The 16,538-nt window shown below is 40.0% G+C and overlaps 1 protein-coding gene across 1 annotated transcript in view; it reads right to left on the bottom strand.

The window, feature by feature from the left end:
• The window catches only part of LOC144657843 (intermembrane lipid transfer protein VPS13C-like), a 113,465-nt gene that overhangs the window by 26,792 nt on the left and 70,135 nt on the right, over window positions 1–16,538 (bottom strand). Inside the window, exons 64-82 of the mRNA XM_078518204.1 lie at window positions 15,991–16,169; window positions 15,731–15,834; window positions 15,101–15,474; window positions 13,942–14,058; window positions 13,329–13,490; window positions 12,534–12,636; window positions 12,344–12,396; window positions 11,805–11,924; window positions 11,251–11,376; window positions 10,264–10,463; window positions 8,826–9,123; window positions 8,437–8,505; window positions 7,368–7,409; window positions 5,966–6,479; window positions 4,659–4,807; window positions 4,019–4,111; window positions 3,271–3,351; window positions 2,016–2,188; window positions 680–797 (exon numbers count right to left, since the gene is read on the bottom strand). Of these exons, the coding sequence (XP_078374330.1) occupies window positions 680–797; window positions 2,016–2,188; window positions 3,271–3,351; window positions 4,019–4,111; window positions 4,659–4,807; window positions 5,966–6,479; window positions 7,368–7,409; window positions 8,437–8,505; window positions 8,826–9,123; window positions 10,264–10,463; window positions 11,251–11,376; window positions 11,805–11,924; window positions 12,344–12,396; window positions 12,534–12,636; window positions 13,329–13,490; window positions 13,942–14,058; window positions 15,101–15,474; window positions 15,731–15,834; window positions 15,991–16,169 (3,075 nt within the window). The remainder of the gene's footprint in view (window positions 1–679; window positions 798–2,015; window positions 2,189–3,270; window positions 3,352–4,018; window positions 4,112–4,658; window positions 4,808–5,965; window positions 6,480–7,367; window positions 7,410–8,436; window positions 8,506–8,825; window positions 9,124–10,263; window positions 10,464–11,250; window positions 11,377–11,804; window positions 11,925–12,343; window positions 12,397–12,533; window positions 12,637–13,328; window positions 13,491–13,941; window positions 14,059–15,100; window positions 15,475–15,730; window positions 15,835–15,990; window positions 16,170–16,538) is intronic.

Here is a 16,538-nt window from a genome sequence, read left to right as displayed (position 1 = left end):
ATTTTTTTGAACCAATCACTCAACATAGTAATGCAAAACGAAAGTAACTGCGGATTATTTTCGACAAGAGGAACTCGCAGTGTGGGCTTAACGTAAAACCATTTCTTGGGACGAACGTTGGTAGTCTGTAGGGGAAATTTTTATTCCTTATTACTCCGCTGGCCGGCCTCACTCCTCGCTCGTGCGTCCCATCCGCCCCTTCCCGCAGTCCCTCCTTGCTCTCCCGCCTCTTCTCCCCCCCGGCACACTCCTGTCCCTTCGGCCGCCCCCCATTTTGCTCCTCTCCGCCCCTCAGCCTGCGCCCGTCCGCTGCAGTCGCTCCGCACCTCGCTTAGACCTCCCTCTCTCTTCTGCTCTCCCTCTTTCGGTATTTTTGGGGTATCGATCTTTTTCAGCAGACCGTTCTCCTCAACGCGACCAACTGCCCCGCCCGCCTCGCGCTCTCCCCCTTTCCTCCCCGGCCCTTGGGTTGTGCTTGCGTTGTGGTCTCTGGCGTGTTTTTCCGCTGATTTCATGCTGCGATGTTCTACTTCGAATACGTGTTGCGAAAATTTCATGTAATAAGGTAGCTCGGGACTTGCAATGATAAACCTTCTTTTACAATGTTGAGATAATTTCAACAAAACCAGGAGTATTCACGAAAAGATCAGAGGGAACTGTGCATATACGGTTTTTATACCTTGATGAAGAAAGCAGACGAATGCTGTGAATCCTTCACCGAAGAACAAGCCAACACACAAGAGGGTTCTTCCTTGGTAAACGTGCTCCAGGATAGCGCCGAAGATGATATATTATAGCTAAAGGAGAATAAGTCGTGAATTGAATTAGACAAGCTGTACCCTACAGGCATCAGCTCCATATCGCTGCAGTACGAAGTTCCTACACGTTCTTTAACTAAATTACGCAGTATGTTCTTTATTATGGCCACTCAAATGCAGAAAAATGTGTCCCACCTTTGACACTCATTAATATGATTTGCTTTGATTTATGATTCGCCTGGGTTTATTACGCTGTAAATCATAAATAAAACAAAATACTCGATTGTGATTAGTTCTTAACACGACCTATTTTTCACCAAATTGGAGCGCAAGCACTTAAGGTGTCCAATAACAAAATTCGCGTGCTGCGCTTACGCTTCATTTAATTCCTTCTTGTGACTTAACACTCCTATACAATCCTTTAGATTCATTGTCATAGTTAACTGGGAGTCTGGCCGCTCGGCAGCGGAGAGCATTCTAGCACATGTTTAACCCTCGTGGTTCAATGGCTAGTTCTTAACCTTCCCCCCCCCCCCCCCCCCCCCCCCCCTCCACTACCACCACTGGATTTACCAGGGTTCCTTTCCAGGTAAGTCTATTACATTTCTCCACTGAGAAATCAGTGTGGCAAGTGCCAGGAGGTTGACGGTTGCCATGGTAATCCTTGCATTTGCAATTTGCCTGTTTTCATTTTTCTGGTCACCCAGGTCACTTGCACTGAGGTGGCACCTACTCTCCAAACTTTGCTTATCGACAAGTTAAAGGGGCCGTGTCACGGATTTTAGCCAAACTTAGGCACAATAAATGACAATCAAATTCGTTTAAATATAAAAAAAAATAACCTCTTAAAACAGTGAAGGAATATTGAAATAACACACCAAATGCAAAACAAGGTGCGGATGGCCAAAGTGTTGAAGATTGAAACGGATTGATATGGGTTTTTGAAATATGGTCCTTGTCTGCTTGTAACTTTAAATTATTACGCCAGGGGACACATTTGACTGCAATAAAGCTATGGTTTTGTCATTTAGAATCATAGAATTAATTTCTTTGCAAACATTTAGTTTCATAGCGAATATTTGACAAAATTTAATAACATAAAATTAACTTAGCCGTGACACAGTCCCTTTCAGTTATGATCAGTTGGTAACAGGACTTCGTTTCGTCCAATTCCTCTCGGAACTATGGTTGTCTCCTAACCTAAGTTTCTAAACTGGGAAATCAAATGTATCGTATCAAGCTCCGGGCTGCACTTACTTGGCATCACTGGGTTTCACGTAAAGCTGATCATTGTATGCTTCATATAAAGGAACGTTCTGCACACCAGACGATTCAACAGTAAAGAGTTTCACATTATGCTCTTCATTAGAGTCCGACGATTCTTTCCGCCGCACGAAAAGGTCCACAGGAACTTGAAGGTGATTTTGAACCTGAAATATTGTTGGACACATATATTGTTTATCAAACAATAGGCCTTACGCATGATAACGTCATAAGCTCAAAATTCACCACCAAGCCTCGTTTACGCAAATTATTCGCATCCTTTCGCCACCTTCATGCAGTTTTCACGTGGGTATTCTTTTCATCTTTGCTGCTTTGGGATTTCGTTCATGATAATATTTACAAGTTTGCACTTTGAAAGCGAGGCTTGGTGGTGAAACAAGCCAGGTTGACGTAAACATGCATTAGGGCTATTAAGGTCATTGCCCTGTATTGCATTGCGCATCCTTACTGCGCAGTATTTTACGCGTAATAAGCGCGCGCACATAAACAAAATGGCGGCTTTTTTCTATGACGCTTAGTCCGCTACAAAAATAGATCGTCTCTTTCTCGTAAACGAGTATGGTGACCTATCAATTTTTTCTCAGATTTTGGATGCAGCGATCAAGTTTTTTCTGTCAAACGAAAACAGATCAATTCCTATGTTTGAAAAATAGATTATCATTGGAAATGTGTACTTTGCCAGTACTCGCAAGGGAATTATTTTAAAAGGAATTATGTGGTATATACAAGGTCTTCCTGCTCCTAAACGAAGAGTTTGGTCAAAGATCTATGTTCAGTTCTATTTCGGGGCAATGACCTTAAGGATTTACACCACGAATTACATTAATTTAAAAACTCTCTCAAAATTATGACTGTCAGCCTTTAGGCGAGTGCAACCAACAAATTTCTCCTCACCATAACAACACTTAACCAAAAGAAAAGGTTACGAGAATTAACAAAATGATCACCAAAGCTTTGATCTTTTAACAAATTCTTCCAACTAATACCATAGGAAAATGGATGAAAATCAGTCAGTAGAATTTGTATGTGGATATTGGGGTTAAAGGGTTAATTGCTTGAACTTTCAGACGATTACTCATTTATTATACAACTGAGAAAATAATGACGCGTGCACATCAATTTGCCTGCTTTCAGCTAATGACAATGAAGTAATTCTCTCAGTCTTCTAACAAGGTTATTCATTTATCCATTAGCAAAAGGTACTTGTAAGATAAATTTGACATCTTACCTGAAGTGGCGACCGAATTGTGACTGTCTTACGACCATTTTTAATTTCTACCTGAACGGCAAGGTACCAGTTATGATTTGCCTGTGAAACACCAAATAGTAGGGTCAAAAGTCGAGAGTATTGTCAACAATAACTTAAGTCATTTTTAATCCAACTTTACACATAGAAGCATGGGGTGAACGAATTTTGTAGCGAGAGCCAAATGTTATTGAGACCCAGCTCTTGGGGAAATTAAAATATTAGTATTAAAATGCAATTGTATTAGCCAAGGGACTGAAAGACACGGAACAAGCATGAAGTACACTGTGCCAACAGCAATTCCACACCGACATTTCAAAATTCTGCGCAAAAGCTCATAACATCTCTCAATGGTGTAAAAATACATTGTCTCAATTTTCTGTGATATTTGACATCTTGGGTCCTGTCCAATCAGACAACACCATACTAGGCATTCTGACAAATTGAAATATTATCTCTCTTGTCATGAAAATGGACAAAGCTCAGTGAAACACAATTTTGAATAGGCCATTTCTGAGTTACCCTTTGCCTCCATTTCGAAACGAGTCTACGTGCGAAACCATTCATATGAAAATGAGTTTCACCTACGGGTCCATTTTCATCCAAATCAAGCTCATTTTCATTTGAATGGTTTCGCACGTAGACTCGTTTTGAAACAGAGGCAAAGGGTAACTCGGAAATGGCCTATTGAACGTATTCCTCCATTCATACTAAAGGAAAAGGTAATTACCTCACGGAGCACGGCATCCTTTGGAGACAGTTTATGCAAATACGATCCTGAGCGTGCAATGGAGATGGATGACACATTGTAAAATCCATCAACCTAAGAATAAAGATAATTAAAAGAAACATATGAAAAATGAATTGTCAATCATTCAAAGAAGCGGCGTTACGTAATATTGCACCTTACAAAGTTGAGCCCGAACGCGAAATCTTTCAAGTTCTCTTTGCGCAATAGTCTCAAACGTCTCTATTGTAACATACTTTCCGTGGAAGGTTTGTCATCATCGGTTTGCTTTAAGTTGTACCTTAAAATGCTGATCATAACTGGACTATTAAGCACTTAAAACCAAAATTAAGGGTGTTTTAACAGGTTATATTGTTGCTATGGGAACCAGTGACGTCAAGAAAATAACCACAACATATTCACCAATGATGGCAAACATTGGGCATTTTTTGATACCATTATTGTAGCATCAATTGATAAAGATTTGTGATACTGACCAGTCAAAATATAAGAGCTGGAAAGTGCTAAAAAACGATACCAGCCACCTTAAGAGAGTTAACTACATTAGGTGTAAATCCTACGGTAGAATGTGGTAACTTCCTAAATCAGATAATAGGGCTAGTAAAGGAGAAATAGAACTCACTGTCAGAGAGATAATGTTGTCGTCGTCCATATCAGCATCAGGTCCTATTATTTCACTGTCTTTGTCGTTGTTCTCTGCAGCGTGACGTGGTGCAACAATTCCACCAAACAGAGAACCGATATTGGCTATGGTATGACCCACTTGAGTTTCTGCAAGACCTGAAGGTATTAAAGGACCGTGTCACAGTTTTTGGCCGAACTTGGGAATAGGAAATGACCATTAAATTTGTTTAAAAATATAAACGTCTTAAAACAGCGAAAGAACATTTCAATAACACAGCAAATTTAAAAGAAGGCACGGATGTAAAATAATGACGCCCGGGAGACACATTTGGCTGCAATGAAGCTATGGTTTTTTCAGTTCGAATCACAGAACTAATTTCTTTACAACATTTAGTTTCATAGCAAATATTTGACAAAATTTATAACATATAGTTAAAGAAGCCGTGACATTGTCCCTTTAAACGAAAAACTGTCTCTTTTGTTTTATACATGATTACTCTGACTACATATATTCCAGACATTGGTGTTCGTATAACATCCGAAACGCTATCGGACACGCAGATGAAGTGTAACGTCGGGTTAACTATATTTAAGTCTCACGTCAGGGTTATACCTCATTTCGAAAACGAGGTTCTTCGAGCAGATCGAATTGTTGACAGGGACCGTAACGATAGATCGGTTACGAATTTGACTCATGTATTTCTTTTAACCGTGAGTATAAAAAACAAAACTAGGCTCGTTTTAAGTAGAAACCTTTATCTCGTTATGTGAGATGACAATTTTCAGGTGGCTAAACGCCTACGAAAGTGGTTTGAAACATACATTGAGAACTAAGCGAGTACCAACATTTATTTTGTAAAAAAGCCATAAAAGTAAGACGGCATTGAGCCACATTGAAGCTTGTACGACCGTTATGGAAAATATAGCCCATTATTATTCAACACATCCGCCTGCCCAATATGGTCAAATGTTCACGTCGTCTCCGTCTCAGATTCCTGCGATTCGTAGGCGTCGTCCTCTGTGCGCTGCAACAGTTTTTTTTTCTCTGTGTTTCGTTGACGTGATAATACAATATCCTGCTCAATCTCGGTCTCTGACCCCCGCCTCGGCCTCGTCGGCTAAGTTCAGGCGAATTCCCCGAGGATAATTGTTAATATGAACCTCACCCAAGTTCAATAACATCTTCGTGCTTCCTAGGCGCTGGCAGCCATAAAAATGCAGCTGTTTTGTGCTTCTTGACTTTCGACGGTATTGTGAAGCACACGATTGAGGCTGGATTACCTAACTTTACGTTTCTTCACTTACCAGCAGTGGAATGAGGATCATCTCTCTCTTCAAGTTCTTCTGGAGGTGGACGGGCACTCAACATTTCTGCATCGTTGCTCGTCTTTGTAACAATGGCTTCATCTTCCGGTATCTGATCTACGCTACGACTTGAAGGTGACTCAGGGCGTCGAGGAGGCATTACAGTCTTCCCATTAGTCCCTACGCCTGACTCTAGAGAATAGCTCTTCTTAAGACATTTTGTCTTGCCTAGGTGTTCACCAATTTGGAAGAGGGCCGGATTCTGTAGAGAGAGCTTCCGTTGTCTGATGGCTTCCAGGGATATTGGCTCTGAAGAAGCTCGTTTTCTTCTTATTTTGTGCAGTTTTTCTCTGAGGTGGTTAAAAAGAGGCTCAGACAAGATACGCTTAAGGTCCAAAGGTGAAGATTTTTGTCTGTTACCCAGGTCTACTGCGACATCTGCAAGGCTGTGCTGTCTGACAGAAGGCCGCTTTGGAATTTTCTGTCGAACCGTTAGTTGATCACCATCTGAGACCTGATGACACGAAAACAAAAAAAAATGTCAAACAATTAATTAAAAAATCACGAAAAAGGCAAACTTGTAGGCATTAAACACAAAAAAAAAATGTATAGTTACATTGCAAACGTTTGAGTAAAACAAACAGCTTAATGTAATATATTCATAAAAAATAAAAAATAAAGCTTCACCTGATAAATCGTTTAAATACATTTGCAATGTAAGCGTTTATAAAAAATACTCTTACGTAGCAATTAACCTGCACAAAACTTTCTATTTACAATAACCAAAACTGACGTGTTTCTATCAGTTTTGACGTAATAAACTGTTCGCATGTTTAAGTGGATAATGGAACATTCTCTGTGTGGAGAGTATAGGCATTCTACGAAAGGGGTTTGAGTATTGCACTATTTCATGCACGCGTACAATTGACACGTCCAGTGTGCATGGTGTGAGTTGTTGTGAATCATATATACGTTCCTTAAAGCCCGGGGCAAACGAAGATGAGAGTTGACGAAAGTTCAAACTCTCGCTCTCCTTGGCATGAAACTCTCATGCGCTCTCATCGACTTTGAACGTGCTCAAATTTTCACGAGACATGAGAGTTTGACGGCTCTCGTTCTCGTTTGGTCCGGTTGATGATGTCGGAGACTGACAAACTCCAGGAGTCAACTCCCATCCTCGTTTAGTTCGGGATAAAATGAATGTCAGGTAAAAATCATTTCAAATTAGTTTGATTTGAATTTTTCTTTATTCCAGATTTATTATTATTATCATTTAACCAATAAAAGTAAATATATAAAACAATCTCTACACCACGACAAGATACAAGTTTTATTAGTTCGTCGCCTAGAAGAAAGAATGTAAGTCTACCCAATTGGTGCCCCTCCATACTCAGTGACGTACCTGAAGTTTAGCGCTTACTGTCACTGATGAATGAACTCCAAGCTAAAACAAAAGGTACACAAATCAGTAACGAATACGGAAAGTACCAAATGTACAACAAAAAAGCAAAGATGGTCAAAGCCATCATTGTCGTTGTCTGGAATTGTTCTGGCGGCTTTCCTTGTCGTTTTCGTTTTTCTTTTCGTTGTCGTTGTTCTTCTTGTCGTTGTTGTTGTCAGTGAGGTGAAAGTCCCGATTCAATTAATGACGTCAATTTTTAGTTGAGTGTTGTAAAACCAGACCAATGTATTCACCCTGGCCAATCACAAAGGACACACATCATCTAGTGAGCCAATCAATTCTCTAAACAGACATGCACCAAGCGGGAAGCGCGGGAAAGCGTACGCGATCGAGTCACAATTGGTTTTAGTTTAAATCGTGATTGGTCAAAAAAAGTCGCGTCAGTTTTTAAATCAATCACAAAGCGTAGTAATGCAAACCCAAAGTATGCGTGAATTACTTTCTACACTCCAGTGAAAATCGCTGTAATGCGACTTGTAGGTCTAGTAACGCAAACAAAATATCGTTACAGGGCAAAACAGTCCAGCTTCCCGGTTAGAGATGATTCATCTTTCTCTTCCCATTCTTTTGATTGTCTTAACGGCGACTCATTCTCGGTGATTTCGTCGCTCCGTGAGTGGTCCTGCGACGATTTCCCACTTTTCTTCTCCTCTCTTTTGTTTCGGGTGGCCCGAGCATTGAGGATCATGTTGACATTTGGGTGCGTTCATTCAGGCCGAATTCCCCGTCCTGTCGCGTGCGCGACACAATCCCATCTCATGGTCGCCGTGACTTCATTCATCAGTGGATTGCTGAACTCATTTTCCTCGTGGCGCTGAGCTGGTGACTGTAAAGGACGTGGAAGTGGTGTGGAATTGATATCACACTTTCGTATTTGTTAAGCGACAAACCCTGCATCACCAAGCCAAGACAAAAAAAAAAACGATATAAAGGGAAACGTTGACGAAACTGAGATCGGACATGTGAAATTTTACTACTTTCTTAGTCCAGCTTTTCACATCTTACCTACCTCATTATGAATAGCAAATGTTGGCCCTGGAACTGTTCTAAGCTTCTTACTTCTATCCACTGTCCATAGCTACGCAAAACAAATAAAACAAACAATGATACCACAGTTGGTTATAAAAAAAAGCTACAATTTGTCTGAATCTAACATTCAAACTGACATTAGCCTAAGAGAAACAATGAGCCTGAAAGAAAGGAAACAATTCAGAAAGAAACGTGAAATACAGTACGCCAATGGTACTTTTTTCAGTTATCTGAAATGAAAGTAGCGTTAAGACGCCCCATACGGTATCATTCAGCAAAATACAGCCTAAATTTGTGAAGAAAAAAAATAGCAATCGAATTCAAAACTTTGGTGGCCGCGTGGTACATGGCAACACTCTACTATAATACCTCGCTCAGTTCAGTTAGGATCTGTATAGCTTTCGGGGTAACAGTCAGCTGCATGACATCATGTGAATTGATGACTATATAAGTGGCTTGCGTCTGTCTATCGCGGTCTGCAGCGTCGACTTCATCCGGTGGTGCATCTACAGAGTCTAGACCATGCTCGCTTTTGGCGGAGGGGTCTATGAATGCTCTTTGCGTTGACTGGACAAAGGTGGTCAAAGCCCCTTCATAGTCAAGATCATCTTCATCGTCAGATGTGGTGCCAGTTGGATAGTAGCGCCGCTTTTGTCTCTTTCCTGGCCTGCAATGAGAGATCAGTTATTTCCCCTTAAAAGTATTTACACGGTTATTTTTTTTCTGTCTGAAGTCACCGATCGTGCCCTTCACGGCCTGGCCAAATGGAGTTGCAAGTAGTAGCAAGTTGAACATGTGTAAATACTTGTGTTGAGTGGCCAAACCGACTCGTAAGTTATCTAGCAAGGGAACGCAAAGTTGTCTAAAAAGCCATTTCAAGATACCGCACCCGCTGCAATCCAGTACTTGAAGTAAAGAACATTACTCCCATTGGGTGGTAATCAACTTCCGCCGACTAGCGCACAAGTTTTGATACCGGCCAAAGTAAACGCAAGTCATCGCAAAAAACAAGTGCACGCAAGTTGTGGCCAAAAACAGTAGCAGGTCCAAACAAATGCATAGCCTGCGCATACTTGTGACTCCGTTTGGCCAAGCCTTTAAGTCTAAGCCACGCTTTCAAGTTTAGGGTTAGCAGGTTTAACCTCTCAATCTCGTAGGGAAACGGCTTTTCAGTTACGGGGTCTCTACGGGTTAACGAAAAATTGAAGATGAAATCTGAGTCGATAACCCATTCAGACACATGTTCAGCGGTGAATCGTACTATCGGCTTTCCCACAGAATGAGATCAATCCATCATTACTCTCCTTTTCACAAAGACCACTATGGAAAGCGATTATATGATCCTCCATACGACTAACCCATAACGGTACGTACAGCAACTCACGTAAAGCACTATAGGACGAAAAGTATCAGCATAACCCACTGACCGGGCATTAGGCAAACTGGGAATTTGATTGGCTACGCAAGAGCGGTCTAATTTTCGATAGCCTGCCTTAGAGCGACGCGCAAGTAAAATTGCCGAAATCGCAAATAAATACTACAAAAGAAATCCCACTTTGACATAACTTTTTGTTAAATAGATCGATCTCTGGATTATGCTTAGACCATTTCCGAGTTACCCTTTGCCTCTGTCTCAAAACGAGCCTACGTGCGAAACCATTCATATGAAAATGAGTTTCACCTACAGGCCCATTTTCACGCAAATCAAACTCATTTTCATTTGAATTGTTTCGCACGTAGACTCGTTTTGAAACAGAGGCAAAGGGTAACTCGGAAATGGCCTATTGAACAGCTCGTTAACTCTTACCATCCACGCCTTCCAGAACACCTTAACGAAGACAATCGCTGAGATCGTCTGAAGGAAGACCTTTTTTGAGCAAGAGAGCGCAAACCAGAATCGGTAACATCTCCAGATCGCGAAGCATCTGTTTTGTCTCGAGGAGGACCATCACACGATTCCACGTCTTTTGGAGAGAAGCTTGATACATAACCTTCAGCCAGAAAAAGCTAAAGAGGAAACATTCGCTACTTTAGAAACTAGAAGGGGCCTTTACTTTAACAACCTTAAATGTACTCTTGCACTTACATAAAAACATTGATACAAAGATAAAATTAAACAAAGTAAGAGTACTGGCTGCCTGGAATAACCATAAGGGCTAGTGGAGCCAGGCAGCCAGTTGACACCGTTACTGTTATTGCACCGTTACTGGGTGCAATTAAGAAGGGGGAAGCCCTATTGCCCCCAGCGACTGCGAAATAAAACTTGTCCCAGGTTTATAGTTTCTTTAGTGGGATTTGATTTTATATACTTACAGCGTTTTCAATTAACGTTGTCAGATCAAAGCTTAAAGCTTAAAGACAAGACCGAATGGTGGTCTGGGTATTCACTGGAATTTTGCATATTGGTCTATAGGGAATGTACAAGTTTGTATTTTGCACGTGAAGAATTCATGAATTTGTTTTCCTCTCAGGAGGTCTTTTTTCTGTAGCTTTACTTTCACTGTAGAGTGGCTTTAAGTTTTGAAAAGTCTTAAAGTTTCTTGTTAGAACATGTCTGCAGAGAAAGAATAAGTGCAAATTCGCGTTTGTCATGTCATTATTTTCTATTAGTATTTAACATGTGCAGTTGCTCTCTTCTTCTACCCATACAACTTTTCGGTCCTGTCTTTAAGTTTTGGTCGGGGAAACGTTTATTGAAATATATGTATCACAATGACCACTTTTGGCCGTTTATTTCTGGTAAACGAGGAGTATAGATAGTTAATTGGTAATTACTGTGGGAATAAGCGTTTACCTTAAGTTGTACTTCCCACATAGTCTTCTCGTCCTCGACCATTACCGGCTCCAGCAATGGTTCCCAGGCCGCCAGACACTCATTGTAGTAAGAAACTTGCACAGCTACATCTGCTTCTACTTTGAGCTAATTTAAAAACAAAATCGAATCCCAGCAAGTCTTAACAACAAACATCAACTCTGAACTGGAAAATATTTCCTTGATTTACCATGAAGAAAATAACCTTTCGTTTGAAGATAATTTTCTGAGAATTTGACGGCCTTCACACGACAAACTAAAGTTGGCAAACTCAAGTTGGTGTGTGTGAATGAAACAACAACAGTTGGCAAACAAGTTGGTGAGAATAGAGACAAGTTCTATTTTGTCGCCAACAGTTGGCCAACTTGTTTGCCGTTGTTGCGTCGTTCACACACACCAACTTGAGTTTGCCAACACGAGTTGGCCAATAGTTTGTCGTGTGAAGGCCGCTTTATCTCACTTTGGGTGTATTGGAAAACCCTCATCTTCGAGTTTCGTTTTTGTTGGATTTGCTATTATGCATACCATCACGTTACCTGCGCTGCCCAATCAGATACTTTTGCGGAAACGAAAGAACGAACCAACAGCAAAGGAACATGGGCACCTTCAATCTCGTTCACCAAAACCACTTGAACTTCTTTTGTTGTTAAACTCAGCTAATGACGAAAAAAAATGACGTTGGATAAATGATGTTATAGATAGTTGTGTAAATAAATATGCACCTCGATTTACACTTTGACTGAGCTAGGTAACATAGGTAAAAAGTCTGCGTTGAAGCCTAGTGGCCCATCAGGGCGGATCTTATCCCACTTTCAGTAGCATGAAGCGACTAGGAGTATTTCTACTCCTCCCTGGATGGGATGCTAGTCTATCGCAGGGTTACCCAAGTACTATGAGAGAAAAGCGTCTTGCCCAAGAACACAACGCAGTGACGTCAGCCAAGGCTCGAGCTGGACCGTCAGAGTCCGGCGCACTAACTTTTAGACCACAGCGTTTCGCAAGGGGAGGATTGTTATTAAAGTAAAAGTGTTATTCCAAGCTTGAGAATAGAAGTCCAAACATTAACATGTTTTACCTTATCACCAGTTGATTTCCGTGTCACCAACTTGGGTTTGGAATCTTCAGTTGCTATAAACGAAATATTGTGAGATATGTGTCATTAGTTTATAAACAAAACAGAACTTCGTTTTGTATTTTAATTTAGCGTGGCTTGGAAAAATTATCATGCAAAAAATTGAACAAATGGCACATAATAAGCATATTACCTTTTTTCTTATACCAATATTCGGCCGAGGCTGATTTAGTATCCCACAAGTCAGTTGGAGCAGCTATGACCTCTTGTCCTGTTGTCTGAACACTTTCGTCAACCTTAACAATGTACAAAAAGAAATATGTTGGTTTAGGTAAGTTTAAATGTGATTTGGTTTTCTGAGTTCTAAATTTGATTGATAATGAGGGAAAAACCCTAAATTACCTTTCACAGTACACGTGCATCCTTCCACCAAGGAAGGGTCAATTAATTTTTAGGGAAATCCAACGAAAATGGCAGTGGTAGGCTGCTATATACCAGTTTCCCATTCAGGAGAAGTTGCACGCTACGAAACCGGTATTACCGGCTAACCAGTGGTTAACTTTTGTAGCATAGTACTCATAAATGCGGGAAGGTCAATTTACCCAAGTCATTTTGGTGCAATTTCTTTTGCAATTACCACTGCGATTTTTGTCGCCCTAGCGCTGCAACCAGCTGTAATTTCAATACGATATCGCTAGAATTTCTATGAAACGCGGGACCCCCGGGGATATTAAAGTGAAATTACTATCGAATCGCACTGAAATCGCAGCTGGTTTACACGGTTTTCCAATTTGCAACTAACGGGCGGTAAAAATCGCACTGGAAAACTCAATCACAGACACGTGACAATTATTAGTGAAGGACGACGAAGCTTTGATATCGTAAGGCAGTATGTCCCACACAGTTGATGCCGCCATCGAAAACGAACGGCCCCCATAGCCTTTTAGATTAAATCAAATCATAATGCAGGTCAAAGGGACAAACCAACCTTTTGCTGTCCAGTTAGCGCTGTAACTACATTACTAACAGTGGTCAGGAGTCCAGGAGAGAAGTCAAACACCATCTCCTCTAATGTTATAGCAATGTCCTGACCACCTTCACTAGTAGCAGGTGTTAAGTACTTGAACGTTAGGGAACAAGGATTCAAAACCTGAAAGAAACATTTACTTGTTATTGATCGCCAAACTATATAAAAATTGCTTTATTTCGCGGGACTTAATTTTCAAAAAAGCGCGAAATTAAGACCCGTCCGCGAGAAAAAAGTTATCGCGAAATTGAAAATACTGCCCTAAGAAGACTTATCGTTAATGATGACCTGTGCAGTAAAATGTAGCAAAAAAAAAAAAAAACATGTTAACCAGAGTCTACTTCCTTGTGAATGCAGATTAGCGAAATTTAGTTCCTTTCAACGATATCGCAAAATTTAAGCCCCACAAAGATAAGATAAACAGAAAAAATGTCCACCTGGATAAAAAACCAAACAAACCCCTGCTTATATTCAGCAAAAATTGTGACTGGTCATTCTGCAAATGACTGGAGAATAAAGTGTTCTCTATGTCCAATTCACAACACAATTCATGAAATGTAAATTTCTAAGTTACCTTGTAAGATGTCCTCTTCACATCAGGAAACTGCGAAGCTTGCATTTGGAGATTTGTCAGATTTGCAGAAAGCACCTGCTTCACGTCTTCCAAGTTGAAATTAAACTCCACCTCCGCCTAAATTTACGAAAATGTTAGTTTTCTTTTTTTTTCTTTTATAAATGAAAGAACGCGCCAAAATACAGTACTTTACTTATAAGCACTGTTTTACTCCTTTCATAAATCTATAAATCTATCACAATTACCCGCGAAAAGAAATGTGCTAATAATAAATAACATATATCTTATTCAACATATAAAGTAGCAAACTTATAGCAAGCACAGAATTGTAACTAACACAGCCAAGATAAAGCGAATTATTATAATTAGATATAATAATAATAGAAGGCTTAAAATATCCCATTCTAACATTAGCGGACATCTCAGTTAAAGAAGGTAGCTAACAAACAAGACTTTTTTTATTCTTGGCTACATTCACGGCCCTTGCAACAAAATTCAATAGAGAAATGCTAAGAAAAAAAAGTGTTAATAAGCTGCATACTGTTAGAACGATCCATCTGCATTTATAGCAAAGCATGTTCATTTATTTTCACAGTAGTTCATACTTGAATTTATATGTTTAGTTTCTTACTTTTTTAGTCTGCTGCGTCGGCAGGCAAGCCAAACACTTTGTTGATTACCAACTCGAAGCTGATAAAGGTAAATACATCGTCATATTGAATTTGGAAAGCTATCGTTTCAAGTATTAGCCCTTCACTTGTCCTTCGTCATAGCAAAGTTATGGAGCGCTAACAAACAAAACGTCAGTTTCCCAAATTCGGTATGACGACTGGTTTACCTTTATCGACTTCTGGTTAATTGGGGGGGGGGTTTTGGGCGGGGGGGGGGGGGGGAAAGAGGGGGGGGGTTTTTTTTTTTTTTTTTTTTTTTTTTTTTTTTTTTTTTCTGCTTTTTTTTTTTTTTTTTTTTTTTTTTTTTTAAATAAAAATTTAAACCAAAAAATTTTTTTTTTTTTTTATTTTTTTTTTTTTATTTTTTCGAATTCTTAAGATTTGTTGTTATTGTTTTGTATTCTGTCTGATGTATTTTGTCCGTTATAGAAAATAACCAAGTTCGCGACGCCCTGCGAGTCACGTATTACTAGTTTATTTCAACTTACCTGGACAATAAGTGCCTCGCTATCGCTCCTTGTGGCATCTGACAGTAAGACAATGTCTGGCTCCTTTACCACGCCATGAACAGAAATCTTCATCTGGCTCCCTTGAGCAGGCAATGGTGCAGCATCTACCTGGCTGAAAGTCCTAGTTGCAGCGATAACTTTACTTTCAAGCCTATGCAATGTCCCATCTCCGTCCCCTATAGCAGGATCAGAGACTCGAACAGGGGCAGTATCGAGCGATGTTTGGCTGGCGGTTGTAACATGATGCTGTTGCTGATTATGCAAGTCGGATGTTTGGGTGGTGAAGAACTCCAGTAAGGGTAGTAGAAACGGAAAGTTTACAAAGATTGTAGCATTTTGTAAGGAGATGTCGACTGAGAACAAAGAACAACAACTGTAAAAATAATACTTACTTTGAAGCAATATATTAAACACGAGAGACAGCATTTTATCAGTTTTCCAAACACCGAGAAAAAAGGTGCGCAACTTAGTATTTTTGACGAAATTCGATGAGTTTGGCTTTGCGGTGGTCAACACATTCTCAAGTGTTTAAGATCACTGAGAAAAGTAACAGGTTCTACTACCTGATACAAATTTATTTTTAAAGAACTGTCAAAACTAATAACAAACCTTTCATCTCCCCTGAGGGCAACTGGCAGAAAACTATGTCACACATTTCTTTGGAAGAAGATTTTGTAACACTGGCATATGTCGCCATTTTCTTGTCGATTAACCTTTGGGCAAAAATGAAAATATTATATCAGTCACATAAAGGACGCGAACCTATGACAGAAGAATCTGTTTCACACTCACCATATAAAAATGCCGAACTTCATGAGCAAATTCTTAACCAAGCAAACCTTTTTCAAAAGCATTTGTTTCACACTTACCTTGGAAAGGCAGAAATTGTTCCTTTTCTAACGTCTTCGACCACACAGCCATTCAGCATACAATGAATCTGAACAGAGCTGTCACTGGGCAAGACAACAGTCACCACACTTTTGTCCACTTCACACAAACATAACCTTGTCGCTGGTTCGCAAAACGACGACTGGGAATCAAAAGGATCCTGCAAAAGTTAAACACATTAAATGTACCTCGCAGTAATCTTTAACAACACTTAAACAAGAAATATACATTGCTATAAAATTAGAAGAGATTTCTTGGTCCTTATTGACTTCAAGTCTCCTTTTAAAGTGACTCCTAACAGTACTGTCATGATTAAACAGATATAGTAAAGTCATCAGAGTTACCAGAGTGTCAAGCAAAATTATTTTTAACGTGAATTTGAGTGGGTGGCTTTTACAGAGACAGCCTCTTAAAAAAGCAAGCACAACTACTTTAAGAAAAACGGTGAAGTGTCACGGTATATAACATACTTCCAACTCTGTCACTCATTTGCTGTGTCCGTAAAAAAATAATCAACAATTCTATCACA

This window comes from Oculina patagonica, chromosome 6 (genome assembly GCF_052425735.1).
Source record: "Oculina patagonica isolate OP01 chromosome 6, crgOcupat, whole genome shotgun sequence".
NCBI classification, from domain to species: domain Eukaryota; kingdom Metazoa; phylum Cnidaria; class Anthozoa; order Scleractinia; family Oculinidae; genus Oculina; species Oculina patagonica.
This window is presented reverse-complemented; position numbering and strand designations above follow the sequence as displayed.